The sequence below is a fragment of the Vipera ursinii genome (genome assembly GCF_947247035.1).
Source record: "Vipera ursinii genome assembly, chromosome: 1".
Classification (NCBI taxonomy): Eukaryota; Metazoa; Chordata; class Lepidosauria; order Squamata; family Viperidae; genus Vipera; species Vipera ursinii.
In genome coordinates, this window is record NC_139512.1 from 33,262,770 (window position 1) to 33,286,196 (window position 23,427).

General features: G+C 38.5%; 1 protein-coding gene across 1 annotated transcript in view; it reads right to left on the reverse strand.

The window, feature by feature from the left end:
• The window catches only part of TRMT61A (tRNA methyltransferase 61A), a 40,305-nt gene that overhangs the window by 16,422 nt on the left and 456 nt on the right, over positions 1-23,427 (reverse strand). Inside the window, exon 2 of the mRNA XM_083360284.1 lies at positions 3,398-3,664. Within this exon, the coding sequence (XP_083216410.1) occupies positions 3,398-3,664 (267 nt within the window). The remainder of the gene's footprint in view (positions 1-3,397; positions 3,665-23,427) is intronic.

The window sequence follows — 23,427 nt, forward strand, 5'->3', positions numbered from 1 at the left end:
TCAGGAATTTGTTTTAGTTCCAAAAGATACAAATTGATCTTGCCTGGGATAAGCAATGATCATGGACTTCAATTCAACACCCCATTCATTTGTTGTATACATGAATGAATCAGAAACTGAAACAGATTTAGGACTGTCATTGATGAAACACATAGCAAGAAATCTCCATGACAATTCAGTCAAACATTGTGTCTATATCTTCTATATCTTCTATAGTTGCACATCCTCTACTGTATACTGATAGTCTAAAGAAGTTTTTTTAACATTGAGTTGAACCCAAAATCAAGGTATTATAATGAATGTAGTGGAAAAATATTGATCAGCAAATGCTAAAAAAGGGATGAAGGGAAGAGAGAGAGACTACACAAGTTCAGAAGGAAGCAAAATCTGCAGTGCAACATCTCTTGAGATCCTCCAGAATTCCAAAAATGAAGAGCACTGTTGGCAGAAAATAAGGACCTACAAAAGGACACGGAAGCATTATTTTTAATTCCTCCAGCTCTTTGCAATAGGGAGGTCAAAGCATTCTGAGGACAAGAATAGAAGCAAAAGATGTAAGCTTAACAGGCCATTAACTCTCAGTCTATTAAAATAATGAGCAAAGCTTTTCAGATATCAGGACTGAATCATAGCAGTGGAGGAAAATGCATTCTTCCTCTTTACCTCCTTGTTACGGATTTGTGGAATGTATAAAATAAAAATTAACATCCTCTGTCAAATAGAATGGTGTATTATATATCACAGTTAACATTTAGTTTAAAGCGGCAGTCTCCAATTTGTTCCTCTCTAGGTTAGTGTTGGACGGATGAGAGCAAGACTTGATATTTATTTTCTAAAATCCATTCACACAATTCCTAATGACATGAAAGGCTTGTTCTCATACAGTTTGGTCCTAAGAATTCTGAGGAATAAGTGCAAAATACTCACTCCACCCTGAGAAGTAACAAAAAAGCATCTAACTAACTTTGGAAATACTGAATTCAGATTTGCTGAATTATTCAGTCTATAATACTTCAACACTGTACAATTTGCTCATCTAAGAAATCAGTTGCATCTTCAGGCTATTAGCATGAAACATTAGGATATAGGATGTTATTTTGAAGATCTAGTCTGTGTAAATTAATTATTTACCCAAGAGGCAATGGGAATTGGGTTACATTTCTAGCTGTCAATGTAATCTACTTAAGACAAACTCCCAGCAATCTCAGTGATGTGATTCCATGGACATTGGCATGACCTGATGCCACAACACTAGAATTTCTCTTATATAAATGCCATTCTCCACTGTGAATGGAATTGAAAAGAAAAAGAGCCTTCTCCTCTACAATACTACCATTAACATAGGTCTCCTCCCATTACAAAATCTGGCTGGATTTACTTCAACAGGGCCAATCAGTCAGTATCCTCTATCTTATCAGAATGCAGAAGTCCAGTTTTAGGAGTACAAGGCAAATAGCACATAAATTTGCCCTCCAAGCCACTTGAGGCAACTTCTTCACTCTGCCTAATAATCCTTGACAGTATTTGGGGGGAGGTGATTATATTCATAAGCCTCACTTGAACCATCTCAGAGCTTAATAAAATTAAGTTTCTTCTCTGTCTTCTAAAAGCAACTGGTAAACATAGAAATTATCTGTTGATCACCATGAAGAGAATTGTGGATTGGAAAGACTCTTGATTGGATCAAACAATTTTTTTAAATCAATAAGGTAGCCACCATCCTGAAATATTAGGTGTGAAGCTTACAGAAATGGCTTCTGGCCAGCATATTAAATAAGAGAAGGTGTGAGGTTATGTCTTTTCTATCCAAAGAATAGGAGATACAATGTTGTGGAGGAAGAAACAACAACATTATGTCCTAATCACAAATTCAGTATAATTGGAAGCTCTCAAGTATCCACATCATGCCCAAAGCAACAAAGTGATTCAATTCAGCTGGATCTGAGAAATTAATTAACTAGCAAGCTATAAACATTTTATTCAAACTTAATTGATAACATAGGCATTTTGCTTGAATTTAAAACAAGGATCACCTTCAACAGATCCAATGTTTTAGTCTTCAAATGTTTTAGTCTCCAAAATCTTGTTATGTTACTCTTTGCTGAAATTATTCCAAATAAAAGATCAACACAATTTAAGCTGAGTCCAGGAAATTTTTAGAACAACAACAAAAGCTAATGGAGGCATTCCAAGGCATCCACTATGAATCCAGACAGGATTTAAAATAGATCAGCAATATTTATACTGCACAGAGGGATTTATACCCAAGTATAAGATTATAGAATTCCCCAAAAGTCAGTTATCCCTAACTGATTATATAAATATGTTTTGAAGTATGCTGATCTGGACTAAAGCTAAAGGTTCATAAGAAAAAGAAACTAAAATGCCATTGGATCTCAGAATTATTAGCAGAAAGGAATTGTGTGTGTGTGTGTGTGTGTGTGTGTGTGTGTGTGTGTGTGTGTAAGCCACACATACGAATGCTATTAACAAAATGTCAGAGAACATTTACATTCAGCAAATTATCCTACTATCTCTTCCCACACACTTGTAGCTCAACTAGAATACGCTTGACAGGAGTTCAAGAGCGTTTTCTATTATGCATAAGCCAGCTACAATTGGTAATCAAAGACAAACTAGTGGGAGAAAGTTGTTTTCTTCCTCTTGCTGCTTGTTGAAAACCCTGAAGCATTTTTTATTGTGGTTATTTAAATTAATTAACAGTCTCTAAAGTAAGGCATCCAGTTTGTGAAATTCACTGATCTCTCACAGACATGTATCAATTATTCTAATGCAACAAAGCTGATGATTTTCTTTGTTCCACTGTTTCCTATGACATAATCCTATGTCTGGCCAGGTATATCTTCTGTAGTTCATAAGACTTAGTTATACATGCCATTTCTGCCTTATCATTAAACAAATGGTTAGCATTCATAGTTGACTCAAGAGAGACACCAGAGAAAGCAGGTTTGAGAAACTTTTTCTGCTCTCTGGAATAGACGGAATATACTATCCACTGAAAACTGCCAGCTGCACATTTGATAAGACTTTACTGTGCATGACCAAAGATCATCGTAATATAAATTTTAAAAGTCTTTACTCCAGTGTATACAAATATTAGCAAAACAAGGGTAAGAAAAATTCTCTCTGGATTTTATAAGGATAAGAATAAATTTATCTTCTCTTCTCTTGCAAAACATGTATCAAATCATAGTGATGCCATTCCTAGACTTTCTCCAACCTACTGTCCTCCAAATGTATTGGAACAGAATTCCCGTCACAACTGTCCAACAAGACAGCCATGCTTAATTGCATGATAGAAGTTAAATCCAACAATTCTGAAAGGTAAAAGGTTGGAATAAACTACCCAGCAAGTAGTTTTGAAAAAGACACATACCTTCATGTTTTAATGCTAATCTGGCATGGCCTACAGCTTCCCACGGGGATGGAATGTCCAGAAACACTGCATCTGCCATGCTGGTGACACCAAAGCCACTTTTGCAGACATCCTGGGTCTTGACTGTCACCAAATGCCCCACTTTGTGCTCTTCAAACTCCTCTATGGCTTTTTCAGCTCTTTGTTGGTGGAACTCCACTGTATACAGGTGCCCTGTTGGGGCAATTGTCCTGATGATGGCATGAGAGAGAGAAGCACTTCCAGTTCCTGGGAAGACAAAAAACAAACAAATAAATTTGAAAAAAAGCAAAATCAGGCAACTATTGAGAAAGTCAAAGGCAGAGCTGCACGGATGCAAGTTGGAGAAAATTAACACAGTTAATGTGCTAAGATAGAAAGAGAAGTGATTCTAGATATTGTCTGTCTCATATGATTAGTGAGAGGCCACATTTTGCTAAAGAGTAAACTAACCAAGCTTTCAGTTGCAACAACTATTTGTCACACATGGATCGGGTATAAAAGGAAAATCTGCCAGATTCTGAATTAGGCAGGCAACTACATAATCACAAAAATTCAGTCCCACAACATTTGGAAGGTGTTCACTTGGGAATTCATAACTATGCCCAAACCAAAAACTGGCAAGTAATTAACCTTTGAACCTTTGAATTAGCCTTTGAACTCTGGTGCTGGAGAAGACTCCTGCGAGTCCCTTGGACTGCAAGGCGATCAAACCGGTCGGTCCTAGAGGAGATCAACCCTGACTGCTCTTTAGGCCAGATCCTAAAGCTAAAACTCAAATACTTTGGCCACCTAATGAGAAGGAAGGACTCACTGGAGAAGAGCCTAATGCTGGGAAAGATGGAGGGCAATAGAAGAAGGGGACGACAGAGAATGAGGTGGCTGGATGGAGTCACTGAAGCAGTAGGTGTGAGCTTAAATGGACTCCAGAAGATGGTAGAGGACAGGAAGGCCTGGAGGAACGTTGTCCATAGGGTCGCGATGGGTCGGACACGACTTCGCAACTAACAACAACAAATTAACCTCTATTTGCATCCTTACAGGAAATGTAGTGATTATCCAATAACAGAATAGTCAGATAGGGAATTGGTTGTTTGGTTAAAAAAAATCCTCAAGGCATTCTGTCTCACTTTCCCTTCAAGGTTCAAGTTCTTATGTGGAAAATAAGATTCTCTTGGTAACTGAGCAAAGACTACCACCCCTCCTTGCCCAAAAGTAGGATAGCCTTCCAATGGTCAGGAGCTCTCATTTCTTTCTCCAAATAATGCCTTCCCCTTGTTCTGAATTCCCTTTATCATGAATTGCTAGCCATGTTGGCTTTAACTGATGCAAGTTGCAATCCAAAGAACTGAGAAAAGCCCAAATGGCAAAAGGCTGGGTCACCACCACCTTCTAAACTTCCTCCTCTCCACAGTCAGCCTTGCTGGAGCAGTGGGCTAATGCCTCCTTAAGTAACACCAGCTGCCTGCAATTAGTGCAGGTTCGAGTCCCACCAGGCTCAAGGTTGACTCAGCCTTCCATCCTTCCGAGGTAGGTAAAATGAGGACCCAGATTGTTGGGGGCAATTAAGCTGACTTTGTAATAATGCCGCTTGGGAAGGGGCGAAAGCCCTAATAAGCAGGCATATACATAGAATGAAGGCTATTGCTAAGCACATTGATTTGTGCTTTAAACTGTAAGCCGCCCTGAATCTTCGGAGAAGGGCAGGATATAAATGGGATTAAAAAAAAAATCAGCTGTTCACAAAATCTTACTAACCTTCTATCAAACTTTTCTCTATTTACTTTTTTCATACCTTTTATACACAAAAGAGGGACCCCAATTCTTGATCTCCGAGATGGCAAACACCCAATCAAGCTTCTAACTTTTGCTAAAATAAAAACATGCTTGATCGTCCATATTGGCAGTGCCCAAAAACTTCTCAAAAGGGATAAAATTCCTACAAAAACAATCGAAGATTTGAAACAAAAGCTTCAGATTATACATGCTATGTTTCATAGCAAAGAAAACAAGACGTGCAGCATTGTAAGGATGCATCTCACCTCTTACATATTTTAGAATAATGTATTGTACATCCTAATGTTTTCAAATTTTGCAGTGTTAAGATCACACGTAAGATAATACTGGCTGAGAAATTCTAGGAGTTGAAGTCCACAGATCTTAAAATTGCCAAGTTTGAAAAACACTGGCCTATCCACTTTGTCAAAGGCCTTGCCCAAATCTTCTTATCCAGTAACCTTTTGCAACATCTCACAGCATCTTGTCATACCCAAAACCCAATCTCTTGCCTGCATCACTTTTGCTGTAGCAGTGTGTCCACAAGTACATTTTCATTTTACCATAGATCCTATTCTTTCTTTTGTACATAAAGACACCGCACAAGAGCTCATAAGGCCAGCTGCTTTGTTGAATCTCTTGCCAGAGGGCACAACTGTACTAGCAGAGAGCTGTGCATCCCACTGAGGTAATGATTTCCCTGCCCCCACCTTGAGTTACCTTTGTCCTTGCTTTGGATCTCTTTGCATTCATCCCCAGAAGTAGCAGCAGAGACAGAAAGGGCAGCTGCTTGGTTTACAGGTCTCATTTTTCCACACTGCAGTCTTTTACATTTTTAATCAACTGCCTTTTATGATCAGCTGTTGAGCCATAGAAGATACTGTCCTCATTTCCTTTCTAGAGCGCACAGTAAACCTGGCTGATTGCCTGGCTCTTGAGATTAATCAAACCCCCCGGTTTATGCCAAATCCGGAATCTGATGGTACTTTCTGGTTGATTTTATTTTTTTTGCCAAGCACTTGTGGTTCTTGCCAAAAGAACAATCCCCTGTGGTGGCAGGAAGCAATCTGCTAAGTTATCATTAAAAATCTGCCTTGGAAATACATAATTGAGTTGAGGGGGGTGGGGAAGCAGAAGATGTTACTGTAGCTTAGCCTTAGACCCTAAAAAAAGAACCAGTTTTTTCCCCCAAAAACAAAATTCTAGTAAGTCCAAAATTATTCAAAGTTGCCATAAAGAGCCTTTTTACTTATCTTGTACATCATGCTTTCATAAACATGCTGTTCCTGAACAGAGAAGTTTTAACTCTGCAGGTAGTTCTCGACTGACAACAGTTCATTTAATGACCATTCAAAGTATAATGGCACTGAAAAAAGTGACTTATGACCATTTTTCATACTTACGACTGTTGGAGCATCTCCATGGTCACATGATCAAAATTCAGACACTTGACAACTGTTTCTTATTTATGACGGATGCAGTGTCCTGGAGACATTGTCACTTTCTGACAAGCAAAGTCAGTGGGGAAGCCAGATTCACTGAAAAAGTGTACTACTCACTTAACAATTACAGAGTTTCACTTAACAACAGTGGCAAGAAAGGTTGTAAAATGGAGTAAAATTCACTTAACAACTGTCTAGCTTAGCAACAGAAATTTTGGGCTCAATTGTGATCATAAATCGAAGACTACCTGTACTTAAATATCTACAGCAAAATGGGAATATAAACTGCCTTGGTTTCTTACTACCATGTTTAGAGATTCTGATCAAGGGGGCTGTTCAAACTAAAGTTCTCTCACGTTTGAGAAGGAGAAAAGTACAACCAGCAATGGGAGTGAGCATTTACTTATTTAATTTATATGCCACCCATTTCACTATTGAGCGACCCTATAACCAGCATATCGTTGCTCTATCCCTCACATGTGTGTGTGGAGGGACAAAGCATTCACTTGAACAATCCTCCTTTCTTTCTGGCAGATGGTTCAGCCAAGTCTGGCACATCTTGCCAAGTCAAATTCCATTTTTGTCAAAAAAAGACAAAGGCGACAACTAATCCAGCGTTTGTCAACTTTGGCAATGTTAAGTTGTGTGGACTTCAACTCCCAGAACTCTCTATCCTGTTTAATGTTGCTAAGGCTGAGAAATCCTGATTGAATCACTCAGGTATGAGCCAGCAGTGTGCTGCAGCTGCCAAAAAAGCCAACACAGTGCTAGGCTGCATTAACAGAGGGATAGAATCAAGATCAAGTGAAGTACTAATACTTTACAATGCTTTGGTAAGGCCACACCTGGAATACTGCATCCAGTTTTGGTCACCACGATGTAAAAAAGATGTCGAGACTCTAGAAAGGGTACAGAGAAGAGCAACAAAGATGATTAGGGGCTGGAGGCTGAAACATATAGGGAACGGTTGCTGGAATTGGGTATGTGTAGTTTAATGAAGAGAAGGGTGAGGGGTGACATGATAGCAGTGTTCCAATATCTCAGGGGCTACCACAAAGAAGAGGGAGTCAAGCTATTCTCCACAGCACCTGAAAGCAGGACAAGAAGCAACGGATGGAAACTAGTCAAGGAGAGAAGCAACCTAGAACTAAGGAGAAACTTCCTGACAGTTAGAACAATTAACCAGTGGAACAACCTGCCTCCAGAGGTAGTGAATGCTCCAACACTGGAGGTTTTTAAGAAGAGACTGGACAGCCATTTGCCTGAATGAATGCCAATTAATGAACGTATTTGCTGAAAGGTAATGGTCCTGCCAATTTTTAAAAACCTTTTGAGAAACCTCAACCAAGCAAAACAAAAAACCCCACAAAATCATCCTGAGGAAAATCCAAGCAATCCTGTTGGAGATCTCTCTTGAGACGGATTCTACAAATGTTCTAGCCTCCATTTGCTGAAATGCCCTCTCTGCCTTAATTGCTGCCTATCCTGCCACATTATAGATTCAATGACCATTTTTTCTTGGAAAAAATAAAGCAAAAGCCTGAAAAGAGGGCAACTCTGAAAGAGATTCATAAGGATTAAAAAAATATGTTTATAACTTGGCTTCACAAAGAAAAATTCAAGAGCAAAATCAAAGAAATAAATAATTAAACTGAACAAATCTAAAGGGCAGATTACTGAAATAAATCTGACCTTTATAATGAAGGACATATGGTCACTGTATTTATAGAATACAAATAAGCATTTCAGTTTATCAAAGCACTATTAAAACCTCTTTTGGCATACTAAATGTAGAGATTAATAGGATAAATAGAAATGGAGCAAAAAATCATATTGAATGCTAGGGAGTACAGCACAATGTTCCTGGGAATTGTTCTTTGATTATAGTGGTAGATAATATGGCCGACAGATAGAGCTAATAAAAGTACACATGATTGTGCACATGTGAGTTTGACAGTAGCATCAAACAGGATGCAAAAGAACAGAGAACGAATTTCAAAGGAAAAAAAAAGACTCAAGCATACTACTCATTCTTGATTTCCCAAGGCTTGGAGCAGTAACAACCAGGGTTATCCACAGAGTGTTTCTTAGACAAGAAAAAACACTTGTGTTAGGTACAGACTAGGTGAAACTTGGCTTAATGCCAGTAACTGTGAGAAGGATCTTGGAGTGCTAGTGAACAATCACTTAAATATGAGCCAACTGTGTGCGGCAGCAGCCCAAAAAGCCAATGCAATCCTAGATTGCATTAATGGAGGGATAGAATCAAGATTACATGAAGTTCTAATACCACTTTACAAAGCCTTAGTAAGACCATACTTAAAATACTGCATCCAGTTCTGGTCAACACAATATAAAAAGATGTTGAAATTCTGGAAAGAGTGCAGAGAAGAGCAACAAGAATGATCAGGGGGTAGAGGCTAAAACATATGAAGAATGGTTTCAGGAACTGGGTATGTCTAGTCTAATGAAAAGAAGGACAATACTCCAATATTTGAGGGATTCTACAAAGACAAGGGGGGGGCGGTCAAACAATTTTCCAAAACGTCAAAAAACAAGTGTCTATGGAGATTCTCTATCATCCAGGTCATAGTTATCCCAAAGATGCTTTTTCTTTTTCACAGGGCAACTGGACTTCCTTGGTTTTTCTTTGAAGACGCTTCTCATCCAAGAAGCTTCTTCACCTCTGACTGGATAGTGGGGAATAAAAAGATTTATACTCCTGCAGACAGCCGTTCATTTGCATTCTTTTAGAGAGCCCTTGATGCCACCTGAAGGTTTATCTGTGTCTTCAGGCTCACCTGAGTAGTGCAAATGGGCGTGTAGCCTTCTTGGAACTGTTGAAAGGACTGAGTTGTAGACTGGAGATAGATGCTGTTGGATCCCTCCCCCTCTGTTGAGAGAGAGCTGTTCAATTTTGACATAGGTGGCCTCTTTGACCCCTCTTTCAAACTAACCAACAGTTTAGACAGAGAGGACTGCTGGTTTGAAAGAGGGGTCAGAGGCCATCTATGTCAAAATTGAACAGCCCTCTCTCAACACAGGGGGAGGCATCTGACATCAACTATCTCCAGTCTACAAAACAGTCCTTTCAACAAGAAGGCTCCATACCCATTTGCAGTACTCAGGTGACCCTGGAGACACAAATAAACCTCCAGGTGTCCTCAAGGATTCTCTAAAAGAATGCAAATGAACAGCTGTCTGCAGGAGTATAAATCTTTCTATTTCTCACCATCCAGTCAGAGGTGAAGAAGCTTCTTGGATGAGAAGTGAAACATCTTCAAAGAAAAAACAAGAAAGTCCAGTTGCCTCAAAAAAAAAAAGAAAAAAGCATCTTTGGGGTCAGAAAGCAAAAAAAGAAGCAACGGATAGAAACTAACCAAGAACAGAAGCAACCTAGAACTAAGGAGAAATTTCCTAATGTGAGCACTGCATCACTGGAGGCTTTCAAAAAGAACCTGGACAATCATTTGTCTGAAATGGTATAGGGTCTCCTGCTCGAGCAGCGGGTTGGACTAGAAGACCTCCAAGATCCCTTTCAATTCTAATATTCTATGTTCTAAAAAAGTCAAGGTGGTGCCATGACAGTAAAGTCAAAGAGTCCCCTGATTAAAAACCCTGTAAATAAAAGCAAGTCAAACTAAGTTCTTCCAACATGCTGGCTGGAGAATTCTGGGAGCTGAAGTCCATATATCTTCAAGTTGCCAAGTCTGAAAAACAGTGTGCTGCTATAATGTATAGAATTCATTCTGGGGAGACATCTTCAAATAGCTCAGTCTCCAGGCTCTGGAATTATTTTTGCTAGTGTGCCAGTTATTATTAGAACAAAATACCTGAAGTCTGTGTGCCAAATTTTATAAATCACTATTCTCTGAACAACAGCTGACATGATGAAACTTAGTAGAAATGCTACACAGTGCCAGATGGGCTGTTGTTGTGCATCACCAATAAATTTAGGTTGTCCTCTTTCTCCACAGTTAAAATAGATTCAGACTCCAATTTATTTATGCACAAATGCCATATAAGCTTTGAAAAGGTAAACACTCTTTGACCAATCTATCTTCCATCCTGGTCTTTGCAGTATTCAGTTGATTCAGACTTCTTTATTCAAATCAGAGCTGTAGGTGAAAGAGTGGCAATTATGCATTTCCAAAATAAGGGCATGTTTACTGGAAGTTGAGTCATGGCAACATATATGAGTAGATAGAGTCATTCGGATGTAAATGTTTCAACTCTTAAATCCTTTATCCCAGGTGGATTGTTAAGTATGGCCTCCCTGGTGTACCTATGAAGTGGTCTCAATTGAGTCATGGCAACATATATGAGTAGACAGAGTCATTGGGATGACTTTAATCAGTCCTAGTGACTGATGAAGGAGCAGCATGAAAAATGGGAGAGAGGCTGTTTCTGAGGCCTTCACCTCTGCTGAGGGAAGGATTTTCCTACATGGCATAAATGCATTCCTTCACTCCTCCCTCAGCCAATTAAATCAATAGATTAGGTGAGAAACAAAACCTCCCTGGAAGACAACCAACTTGCTCTAGCCAACTTGCTCAGTTTGAAGAAGCTACTTGCACAAGCAGTGAAAGTTTCAAACCAACAAGAAGTCCAGTTGCCATCATTCAAATTCCAGACAGGTCTGCCTGGATGACTAAGAATCTTCACTGACAATGGCATATTTATATATTTCATATACAGATAGGTCTATTTCACAACCACAACTGTACTTAGCACCTGCAACTGTGCTTAGCAGAACTATCATTTCCTCTGATCTCAACATTATACCTCTCCTGATGTAATGCAAGATTGCAGTATCTCTTTTGGCAGTCACATTACACTTAATCTGTGATCTGTGTGCTTAATCTGTGATCTCCCATACTTCTAGGTCATTCAAACAAGAGGTACTGCCAAGCCAGGAATCACTTACCTTAAACTTTTATATCTGGTTTATTCTGCCTAAATGTAAATCCTTATATTTCTTACTACTGAACAGCACTTTTGATGGGGCCTAACATTCAACTTTATCAAAATTATTTTGAACTTTGAACTTGAAACCCTCCCTCTCCCCCAGCTTTGTGTTATCTTCTATCTCCTTGTCTAAGTCCCACACATCTGGAAGAAAGCAAATCAAGAGCAAAAACAAAGAGATAAAAACAAATAGACAAATCATCTTGGAAAAGTATTAGTTGCTCCCAACAAGTTAGTGGTTGGTCAAGAATCCCTGAAGAGGGATGCTGGGTTGAGCAGAGTAGTATTGTTTCTCAGCCAATGGTGACTTAGGTGGATCCCACTATTTGTCACCATCAGCTATTGGGACAGGAGAAATCATGCAAACTATTCAAGGCTGTAGCTCACTGTAGAACAGGAATGTGCAATTTTCATTGGGCTGAAGGCTGCACCAGCTTTTGAATCTGTCAAAAATTTTAAAAAAGGCCCATATAAAATGGTTCTGAAATTCTGGATAGTGAAAATTAAATCAAACACAAATTTACTTTTAATATGTTTAATTATATTAATTAATACTACACTCTATATGCGATTACAGCGATCCCCATCCCCTCATGTCTCAGATTTTAAATTTCTTGATTAAAAATAAATTAAGAGGAATGTGCTCAAAGAAAATGCTTCATTTTCTTTTTGTGTAAGTCTATGATTGTAATAAAATTATTTATCAAAACAAAACTCAAAAGAAAACAAATGTTCTGTCTTACAAATACTGTATACTTATGACCTTCCTAAGCACAGAGTTTATGGGCTTTGATAATACACTTGGGAGGAGACAGGCTTGACAGGCTTCATGTACCTCCTGCGCTGCAGGTTAGGCCTCTATGCTGCAAGGCTGCTTTGCAGGCATCAGCTTTGCTCACAGAGTACGTGCTTTACATGCAGAAGCCTCTAGTTGCGGTCCCTGGCACTTCCTTTGAAACAACGCCAGCAAAATCCAGCAATATGAAAAGTACTTCCTGAATCGTGCAGGTTTTTTTAAGATCACTAGTAACCGGGCTAGCTGAACCTAAACTATGATTTGGAGTATGACAGCTTCCTATTTGTTTTGGTGGAGAGCAAAGGGGAGATCAAAATGTTTTCCTCACAGATTGGAGCAAGAAATATATCAAAATATAACTAGCTACTTTTAATCCTTAAGTACCTTGCTACTATATATCTCTGCATAGTAGAGCTGAGAAGGTTTTTTTTTCTAATTGCTAAGCCATGCATTAATCAATAATTTTTTGGGGGAAAAACCTAGGAATAATTCCCGTTCAACAAAAAAGAATACAAGAACTGTGCCAAACTGAAAAAAGACCCTTTATTGGATTTTGTAGTTCCAGAATTTTACTTAATACACCTGATTCCTTACTATTCAGAGAGGCCAGGGTAACTGTCAACCTCCAAAACAGAAGGTACACCATCCAAAGTAGATGCCCATGGTTCAATGCAAGCAAAGTGCAAATCCTAACGCTGATTCTCTTAGTCTCAGTGTCACTGTGCCAGATGCATTTCCTAAAATGGCAAGGAAATCCAGCCCTTTGCTAAGTTGCCCTGATTACAACCTCTTTAAAAAGTACAGCTGTCCATTTACTCTAGCTTAACCAGAACACACTAATCATGGATGTGCCCGGGGTACAAATGGGAACAAAATTCTAGGTTACTTCACACTGTTGCCCTTAAGGATTGTCCTTAGCTGCCTCCTTCCTATTTCAGGAATCCGCACTGCACACAAATGCCATCAGCAGACCACACATTTTAGACCCATCCATATCCATAAGCAGCTCTGCTACAGCACAGCAGATTAAATATTTCATAATCTCATAATGTGGTGGCTCGTGGAAATTAAATTGCTGTATCTTAGGTTCATGATTTATCTTCCAGAATGGTGGGAGGAATTCCACCTGCTCTATATGAAATGCTTTGTGCCTCTTGAAACCTGTGTCCAAAAGACAGAGGCTTGGCTGCATTTTCCAGGAACTGTGAAGGGATGATTCGTCATCCCATACAGGGAAGAGCAATTCCACCTACTCAGAAATTGTCTATCTCAGACATGTCAAACACAAGGCCCGGGGGCCAGATCCGGCCCGCAAAGTGGTTTCATGTGGCCCTCGAAGCCATCCTGGAAACAGTGAGGGAACGGCCCCCACTGCCTTGGCTCTGGCCCAGAGACCCTCCTTCTGCCAGAGACCCTCAGATCTGTCCCACTCCTGCCCAGGCCCCCATAGGCACCCTTGATGTAAACGATACCATGCCCACCCAGTAGGCCATATGCACTCTAGCCACGCCCACCCAGTAGGCCACGCCCACCCTGGCCATACCCACACGGCCCCTTGAGGGCAACCGCAATGCTGATGCGGCCCTCAATGAAATTGAGTTTGACACCCCTGGTCTATCTGAAGTTTTGCAACCAACTGCTTCTGGCTCCCCCCCCCCCCACCTTTTGTCTTCCTATATAAACATAATCTGTTTTGCATCTATGTTCCTTTTCTTTCTGTTGAACAATCTTGAATTAGTCAACTGGTTTCCATCTGCCTTCCTTACATTTTTAAAATGGCTTTTGGTTGTTCACTTTTTATATCTTTTCCCCACTTTCCAGTTACGATTTTCAGTGGACTGCTTTTCCTCCTTTCTGCTCTCTTGTTTTTCCTACTGCTATGTGCACCTTAAACACTAGTTTAAGGCAATGGGTGACTTCAGACCAGTCCCTCTTTCACAGGACTGTTGTTGTGAGAGGAGGAGGAGGAGGAGGAGAAGGAATATACTGGCTTGAGATATACAAAATAAATATGAAATATAAAGTTTATTTTTGTTCTACTGCATTTTTTATCAGTTGCCAGTTTAATTGCAATTACTGAAATCCTACAACTTGTGGCCTTGCATAGATTCTTTTGATTAGATTTTACCTTTTTCAACCATTCTTTTAATTAGATTTTACCATTTTTTATATTTTCCATTTATTTCTATTGTTCCATCATCAGATAATTGATCATTTCTTTTCAAATCTTCTTTACATGTTCATATCTTTCCTTCTCCTCTTTCTTTTCAACTTCTGATTATAAAATATTTTGGAGAATTTCAAAAGGCAAAAAACCAATGTACATAAGATCAGGGTTATTTATTCATTTTATTCTTATTTTGTGTTTCTAGATGGCCCATCTCCTTCAAAGACCATTTAAAAAGTGCTTAATTCATTACCACATAGTTGGTTCATTAAATGTTTGGAAACAACTGGTGTCAATAAAAACATTAGAATGTTTATAGAAAAAATAATGAAGATATGTGGCAGACAGAAATGGGGGTTGGAAATGAAAAAAAAAGAGCTTGTCAATATTAAAAGAGGCATCTTCCAGGTGACTGATTATCATTTTTACTATTTGTCATTGCTATGATCCCATTTTCAGTGATTTTGAAGAAAACAAATCATGGCTATCAAACAGCAATCAATCTCACTTTTGCTTCATATGTATGAACTGAAGCTGTATGGAAAATCAGAAATCAAAATCCAGTCACGGACATACACTATAGGAATTTTAGCACAGATATAGCAATGGAATTTGGCCTAGGGAAATGTGCTGCAGTAGCAATAAAGTAGGGTAAATCACAAACAGTAATAGAATTAAAATGCCGAATGGCCAAAACCATCGGGAGCCCTTAGGATGAAGCCTATAAATATCTGAGCATTTTATAGTTGCAAGTTAAAAATGTGATAAATAAAGAATACATCCAAAGAGTACAAAAAAGTGCTCAAGACAAAATTGAATCGTAAAATAACCATCAAAACTATCCATACCTGGGTCATATCTGTGAAACAATACACTGTTGGAATTATTAACCAGACACAAGCTCAACTGGACAATTTGGACTGAAAAACAAGAAAATTGACTACTATTCATGGTGTATTATCCCTGTAATGATATTGATACATTATACTTCTGCAAAAATGGAGGCAGAGGTTTACTTCCGATCAAACGGAGTGTCAAGGAAGAAATAGCAATAGCACTTAGAATTATATATCACAACATAACAAGATCTGAAAATCAAAGTTGAAAGATTATGGCATAAACCGGTCATGGTGATCCCAAGGGTTAACTGCACACTGGGTACCATTCCAAAAAAACTTGGACAGCATTGAGATTTGTTTTATGTATTTAAATTATTTATACAGCTGCCCATCTTTTAGCTATCTCAGGGCAGCTCCCAAGATGTGGGCACTTAGAAAATATACATATTGACAAAATTTCCATTTTTCAATTAAAAAGGCCACGCTGCTAGGACTGCACATATATTATGCTGATACATTAAGATCCTAGGTTCTTGGAAAGAAGGCCAACACCAGCTAAAGAACTGACAGCTGTGATTTCACATTATTGTGTAAATAATAATAATAACAATAACAACAACAATAATACAATGATTTGCTATTACAAATCAATTTCAATGAGAAGAGATATCTGGGAAAAATGCACCAGTTCTGGAAAGAACAATATCCAGAATCAGAAATTCTGGATCCAGAACACAGACTAGCAGATCAACATCAATTTATAATATGAAAAAAAAACATTCACAGAACTAGAATGGGAAGAATTGCAAAGGCCTTCCCAGTGCAAAGAAATTGAAGCCTTGCCAGAAGTAGCTCAGGCAGTAGAGACAAACCAGAGATGGAAAAAATATATCTTCTGTTTGGTTACATTTACAACAAATATTTGAAATTTCCTAATGCATTTTTGACTTTATCCAGTATCCTATATCAGTGATATATTATTTTATAAAAATTCTCTTTAAGGTTATAATTCAATGTAAATTTCAACCCTTTCTTCCACATATTCTCCCATTGGTCTATTGTAACCAATTTTTTGTCCATTTTATCATGCAACTTTTAACTCATCCTCTGTTTCCCTTTTCAATTAAAGTTTATACTTAGCCATCATATGATCCCCATTTGTATACATTTCCACATCATATGGCAAAAGAATGCAAAGGTAGTATCAATAGTGAGAAGGTATAATTCGAAATCATCCGGAGCACCACTTGAACATCATCAGCATTCACAAAACCATCCTCAGTCAATTGCAAAAGGCAGCTTCACTTGGAACAGCTTCCACCTTCCAACTATGCCTTTAATATTATTAACAAGATCTGCTATTCCAGGCCCTTAAGAAGACAAAAACACCAAATCCAGTCTAAATATCTGGCTGACTGTCAGCAACTATAGCAATAGTGGAATAAAAACCAGTAAACATTGTGGGATTTTCTCCTTAGAATGTATGCGTGAGATTAGAATTATTCTCTTTGTGTTAAATAGGGTCAAGGTTAAAATCCTACATGTTCAATCCAGAAATGTTCACCCACATGTAAACTATCTTTCCTTACTACAAGATTCTTGCACAAGAATAGAGTTAGGAGTGTTTCCATTTGTGCAAGATGTTGCACAATCTTTTACATAAAGCCTCAAAATGCACGCTAGCACAGGCTCTCAAGAGTATTTCCCATTAACGGATCAAAGAGCAGCATTGTTATTAAAGTATCTTGGGAATTAGCCCATGACTTGAGACTCCAACTCAAGATATGACATTTTTTAAGATTAAAAATTCACCAATAACAAAATAGAATACCCAATGGCACAACTTTCATCTGTAGATTATCATTTACCAATCACACAAAACTGTAGTATTACATCCTATTGAAATAGTGTAAATGAACTTGTTACTCCTCATATCCCAGACATGGATGTATTTTATCAAGCAAACTGTCTGCCTCCATTTGACAGGGCATACGGTTGAGTGTTTTAAATCAGAAAAGCATACAACATCCAACCAGCTGGAGCACCACATTTTCTCATCTGCTCATAATCTGTTCAAAAACAAACATAAAATCTGCAAGGCTTAATGACATATGATTATAAATCCTGCCCATCAAGCTGTCAATTAAGCTCAGTAGTTTCAAGTCAGAATCAATGTCCCAAGTTCTTGGCAGAAACATAGCAAAGCATACTTACAAATACTTACATTTATTCCAAATGGAACTACAACAAGCATCTCTTTTTAAAAAAAATTAAGTCTCAGCAACTGTGGGATGCAAAAAAAATTAAGTCTCAGCAAAGGATAAAGTACAAAAAGGCAAAAAAGGGATTAGGGAAAAGAGAGGTTAAGGGAAAAACAAAATCAAGGGTAAAAGAGAAAAGAGAAAAGGGAAGGGGGGGAGAAAGAAAAATAACTTCCAATTTTTTCTACAGATTTAAAATACTTTTAGTCTCTTACTTTAAAACTAGCAATAATACACAGTATTTCTGTAATTATCAACAGTTCTAATAGTCAAAACCCAAAATTACATTTTCATTTCTTCAGTTTCTAGCAAGAATAGTTTTCAAGTTTTCAATAGTGGTTTTCAAGTAGAAACCAAGTTAGACGAAGATTTTTCTTTAATCAGAATTATGAGTTTTGCCATCTTAGCCAATTCCACTAGCTTCACAATCTATTCTTCCACTGTAGGAATTTGTTTCCATGTATGTGCATTCAAGAGTCTCACTGCTGTTGTCAGGTAAAGAAACAAAGTCCCATATTTCCTTTCAATTTATTTATCTATCAAGTCTAGAAGGAAAACCTCTGGTTTCATTTGTATATTTATCTTAAGAATTTTCTGGATTGAAGATATACATCTGATACTCTATTTCTTAGCTTTGTTACATGTCCATCAAAGTCATCCAATCTTTCATCCATACCAGATAACAAGAAGCAAAATACAATTTTAAGTCAGGTAATTGTAGTCTCTTTCTTTAGCATCTTGCAACAATTTATGATTAATTCTTTTTTTTTACCATACATACTTGGAAATATCTATCTGCCATTGTTTAAATGGTACTTAAATTCTCAATATCGGTATTATCTGAAATAAGAATAGCAACCTCGATAAAACCTCCATCTTACTTACTAAAATCTATCCAACAATGATAGTTGAAATTTGTCCCACTGCTTAATATAATTCCATAGCTTAGTATAGTTATTCTGAAACGACATACAATTGATATTTGTCAATGTGATCCCTGGATATTTAATCTTCAATTTTTGAAGCCAGTCTTCTTTACAAGTAGCTCCTGTCAATTACTGTCCAGTGTAGAAAAATCCAGCATGAAGTCCTGGGGTCTCATATAGTTAAATAAAGGTTTTGATTCAGTTCCCAAAGACTGCTAAAGATTCTAAATCTTTTTATCATTTTTAAAAATGAGATAGAAAGGGGAAAATATTAAACACGTAATTGGAATGAATACTTCCATTCAGATGCTACATGGAGTGTTATGTCCAATTCTAGACACTGCACTTTAAGAAGAATTCAGAGAAATTGGAACAGGTTTAGATAAGCATCATGAAAATGATTGGATAACTAAAAATTACATCCTGTTAAGAATGGATTAGGTCAGACATGTCAAACACAAGGCCCGGGGGCCAGATTCGGCCCGCGAAGTGGTTTCATGTGGCCCGCGAAGCCATCCTGGAAACAGTGAGGGAACGGCCCCCACTGCCTTGGCCCTGGCCCAGAGACCCTCCTTCTGCCAGAGACCCTCAGATCTGTCCCACTCCTGCCCAGGCCCCCATAGGCACCCTTGATGCGAACGATGTAGAGCTGGCCACACCCACCCAGTATGCCATACGCACTTTAGCCACGCCCACCCAGTAGGCCACACCCACCTGGCCCCCTGAGGGCAACCGCAATGCTGATGCGGCCCTCAATGAAATTGAGTTTGACATCTCTGCATTAGGTGAATATCATTATTTTCCAGAAAGGGCTACTAAAACACTCTTCAAATACTTGAAAACTCTTTTATTTCAACTGTGGGATGCAAAATAGTGGGCTTAAATTCCAAGAAGGCTGATTCCAATTATATGTTACAAAAAACATCCCAGTTAAGAGTAGTTCAACAACAAAACTAATTACTCAGAGAGGTGGCAGGCTCCCCTTTGGTAGATCTGTTCAAACAGAGAATAGACAGCCTTCTCCCTGAGCAAAATGTTGGACCTGATTGTCTAAATGACCTCTTTCAAATCTCATTCAATTATTTTAACTATTGTTATTGTGAGTTAAATGTACAGTAAATTTAGTTTACACTCTTGCTCCAAACACTTTTCTCCCCTGATGCTGCTCTTAGTCTTAGCAAACACTTCAGTTAAACAAGACCTCAATTTAAAACAGGCAAGGACACACCAATTAGAATCCAGAGAATTTAAGGAAATTCCAAATACTTTTAGTCTGTAACTTAGTAATGATTTAATTGGTCAAATAATCAAAACCTTTTTTAGCTAACAAATCCTAAACCATGCTTGCAAATAAATGCGCGAAATGTATTGAGGCTATATAAAAAAAGCACTAGCCTATGCATATAAGCATATAAAGGGAGAAACTTATTGGCAGATAAGTGGCAGATTCTTTGAATAAGTAAAGCACCTTCCTAGATTCCCAGCGTGAACCAGTCATTTCAAGACTGAGTGCATCTATTTCAAGGAGGCTGAGATTTTATAAGGTTTCATATGCATGCTTACAAATCCTTCCACCAGGACAATTATCTTGACAGAAGTATCCTCTGACGTGCATACTTAAGACTTGTGAAAGGGGAAGAAGCTGAGGCTACATTTTGCTGCAGATATGGAGAAGTGCTTTACTTAGGAAGGGCCAGTACAGTCCTAATACTTGTAGTAAGTTTTTGTGACACATGGAAAAAGAAACAATTCCCCTTTCCACCCACAGATGCTTCCTGTTTGCTTCTCTAAACAGAATCTTTATTTATTCAAGTTTTAATAAAGTAGCTACTTACAAGACACGAGATTAAATCTGCCATCTTGAATTTCTCAACCTAACCTCAGGCAGAGTAACTAATGAAATGAGCATGGCAAAGTTTCATAGGGTTTCCTAGTTTCAAAGTTAGCACATCGAAGGGTATTCAATACAGAAACTGTTTACCAGTCATAAAGTTTCCCACAGAGATGGGGAGAGAAAGAGAAACTTCCTGCCAAATAAGGAAGCACAACCACAGATGGCACTAGTGCAGTCCAAGAAAGATGCTATCATATCAGATTCCTGCCAAGATTATGCAATTGCATTACTTTCACCCAAAATTCATGTGTGTCCTTTTACTAAAGTTCCAGTAAAGACTTGGCTAGGATAGGCCCTAGAATTACAGCACATAGCAGAATCATAGAAAGGGGATTTCTTGGGAATTTGGCTTGACTTATGCAGGCCAGGACTATCTTAGCATTGCAGGCCTATATGCATGATTCCATTTTTTCCCATTTTTTAAAATGACTGAAAGCTTTAAAAATGCATTCATCATATACAGTACTTCCTCAAATATGAACTGTTATATAAAGTGTTTTATTTATTTATTGCTGAGACTTCTAAACCCCTTTGGTCTTACAAATCTAAACTCTTTACATAAGGTAACGGAACATCAGTAAGTAAAAATATATAATGACTAGCAACACGCATAAATGTTGAATAATCCTGTATTCCACATAGCATTCTCCTCATCTGAAAACCTGTGGGAAACCTCCTTCCTCCTTTAAACATTAAATCCTTCAGTCCCCAAAAGATCAGCAATGAAGCAATGTTTTAACTATTTTTTACTTCTTAAAAAACTTTAAAGGTTTGTGGCCAACTTCATTTTATGTAGCAAGCTGATCCAAACAGCCCTACCAAAGAATGTTCGTTTCTGGGTCCCTCCTATTATATCTAGCAAGGTGGAGATTCTTAAGTGTGCCTCTCGGCTGGAATTACTGGGTGTCTTGCAAGTTACCCAGATCCCAAGCTATTTAGGTTGTTGTAATTATATCCAGCATCTTGAATAGCACCCAGAAGCAAACTGATAATCATTGTGTCTCCTCCAGAGAAGTGGTATGTGAGTATAACAGTGCTCATCAATTTCCAAGCAAGTTGCTGCATTTTGTACCAGTTGAAGCTTTTCAATGGTCTGCAAGACAGCCTAATTAGAGGTACTTATTATAGGCCAGGCATGAGGTGACAATGGTATACAGGATCATATTATGTACCCCAAAAATTCTGGGAAAGTTTATAGCTGCTGCAGCAGCCAATGCTGAGCCAAACCTCTCAAGGTCACGATTCCCATTTATTCTTTATTCTAGGAAGAACCCAGATTCTGAACTTGTTTTTTCAGGAGGTGCACAGCTCAGTTTGGAATTATCCCGGGGTCAGTCAGCTTCGAAATAGCCAGCTATTCTCTATTTCAGGGATTAAACACAACCTTGTTTTCTCGACCTAGACTCCAATATCTTTCAAGGACCAGGTCAAGACTTCTACCACATCTCCTGCACCTCCCCTGGGTGCAGAAATACAACTGGATATCATGAACTTAGTGCTACTGCAACCCACACTGGTTGGTGATGTCTTCTAAAAATTTCAGGAAAATTCAAAACAGAGAGAATCAAGCTCTGGATAACCCAATAGTGGAATCATCTACACAAAAAAGAACAGAATCAAACTGTCACAATCTCAAAGGTGCTTTTTCAAAAGACAACTGGATTGTTTTTTCCTTGAGGAAGAAGAAAACATTTCCCTTCTCATCCAAGAAGCTTCATCAGTTCTGGCAGGATGGGGGCAATGGAAGGATTAGTTCTGATAGGATTGGGGGGGTGCGTTGGAAGGATGTTTCTTTGCAGTCATCCAGTCGTTAACATTTTCCCTGAGAGCTCTTGAGGCCATTTGTGGGTTTATCTGTGCCCTTAAGATCACTTGTATCAGAGTGCAAATGGGGTGTAATCTTGGAATTGCTGAAAGAACTGCATTGTAGACAGAAGATAGATGGTGTTTTATCCCTCTCTCTCTGTTCAGTGAGGGCTGCTCAATGTTAACATCAATGGCCTCTTTTGCCTCTCTTTGAAACTAATGGTCCTGTCTATCCAGAATGTGGAGTTTGTTATTCTGGACCAGTTAGAGCTTCTGAGTGGTCTTTTAAGAATAGCTCCATATAGAGTACATTGCAGTAGCTGAGCAGTGAAGTGACATAGTTGTGACAGAAGGTCTGACATAGAAAAGGGTGCATCAAATGGACCTATGAAAGACCCTTTGGGCCATAACTACCACTCATTCTCTGCATTAGCAAATAGTGATGGGCTTGCCTCTGCTTGCCCATATTGCACCCCTGTTTTCTAACTTGTACTGATTGCCAATGTGTTTCTGTATATGATTGGGCCTGGCTATCTGAGGGACTGCCTATCTCTTGTGGTGTCTTCCTATCCAGGACAATCTGGCAGAGTGGGTATACTCTGGGTCCCCGTGTCTACCCAGTATCATCTTTTGGGACTCAGGAAGCACAATTTCCCTGTAGTAGAGCCTGCCCTCTGGAATGAGGTCCCGCATAAGGTCATTCCAAAAAGTTTGAAAACCTGGCTATTCTTGTAGGCTTTGAGGTAGATTGCATCGGACTCCTCTGTCTGTGATGATTTTTTTGTTTTTGTCTGTTCTGAGTTGCTTATCTATGGAAATTCTCAATCATCCAGCTCATGGTTGTCCCAAGGGTGCTTTTCAAAAGCCAACTGGACTTCCTTGGTTTTTTTTTCTTGATTTCTTGAAGAAGCTTCTTGGATGTGAAGTGAAATGTCTTCACTGAAACAAAACAGGAAAATCCAGTTGCCTTTTGAAAAGCACCTTTGGGAGAACTGTCTGAGTTCCCTTCTTGTACTTATTTTTGTATTTTGTTCCCATCTACTTTGTTGTTTTTTTTTAATGTGGCTCTTTATTTTTTTTGGGGGGGGAGCTTCCCCAGAGTTATTTGGAATTGGACAGCATACAAATTGAATAAAT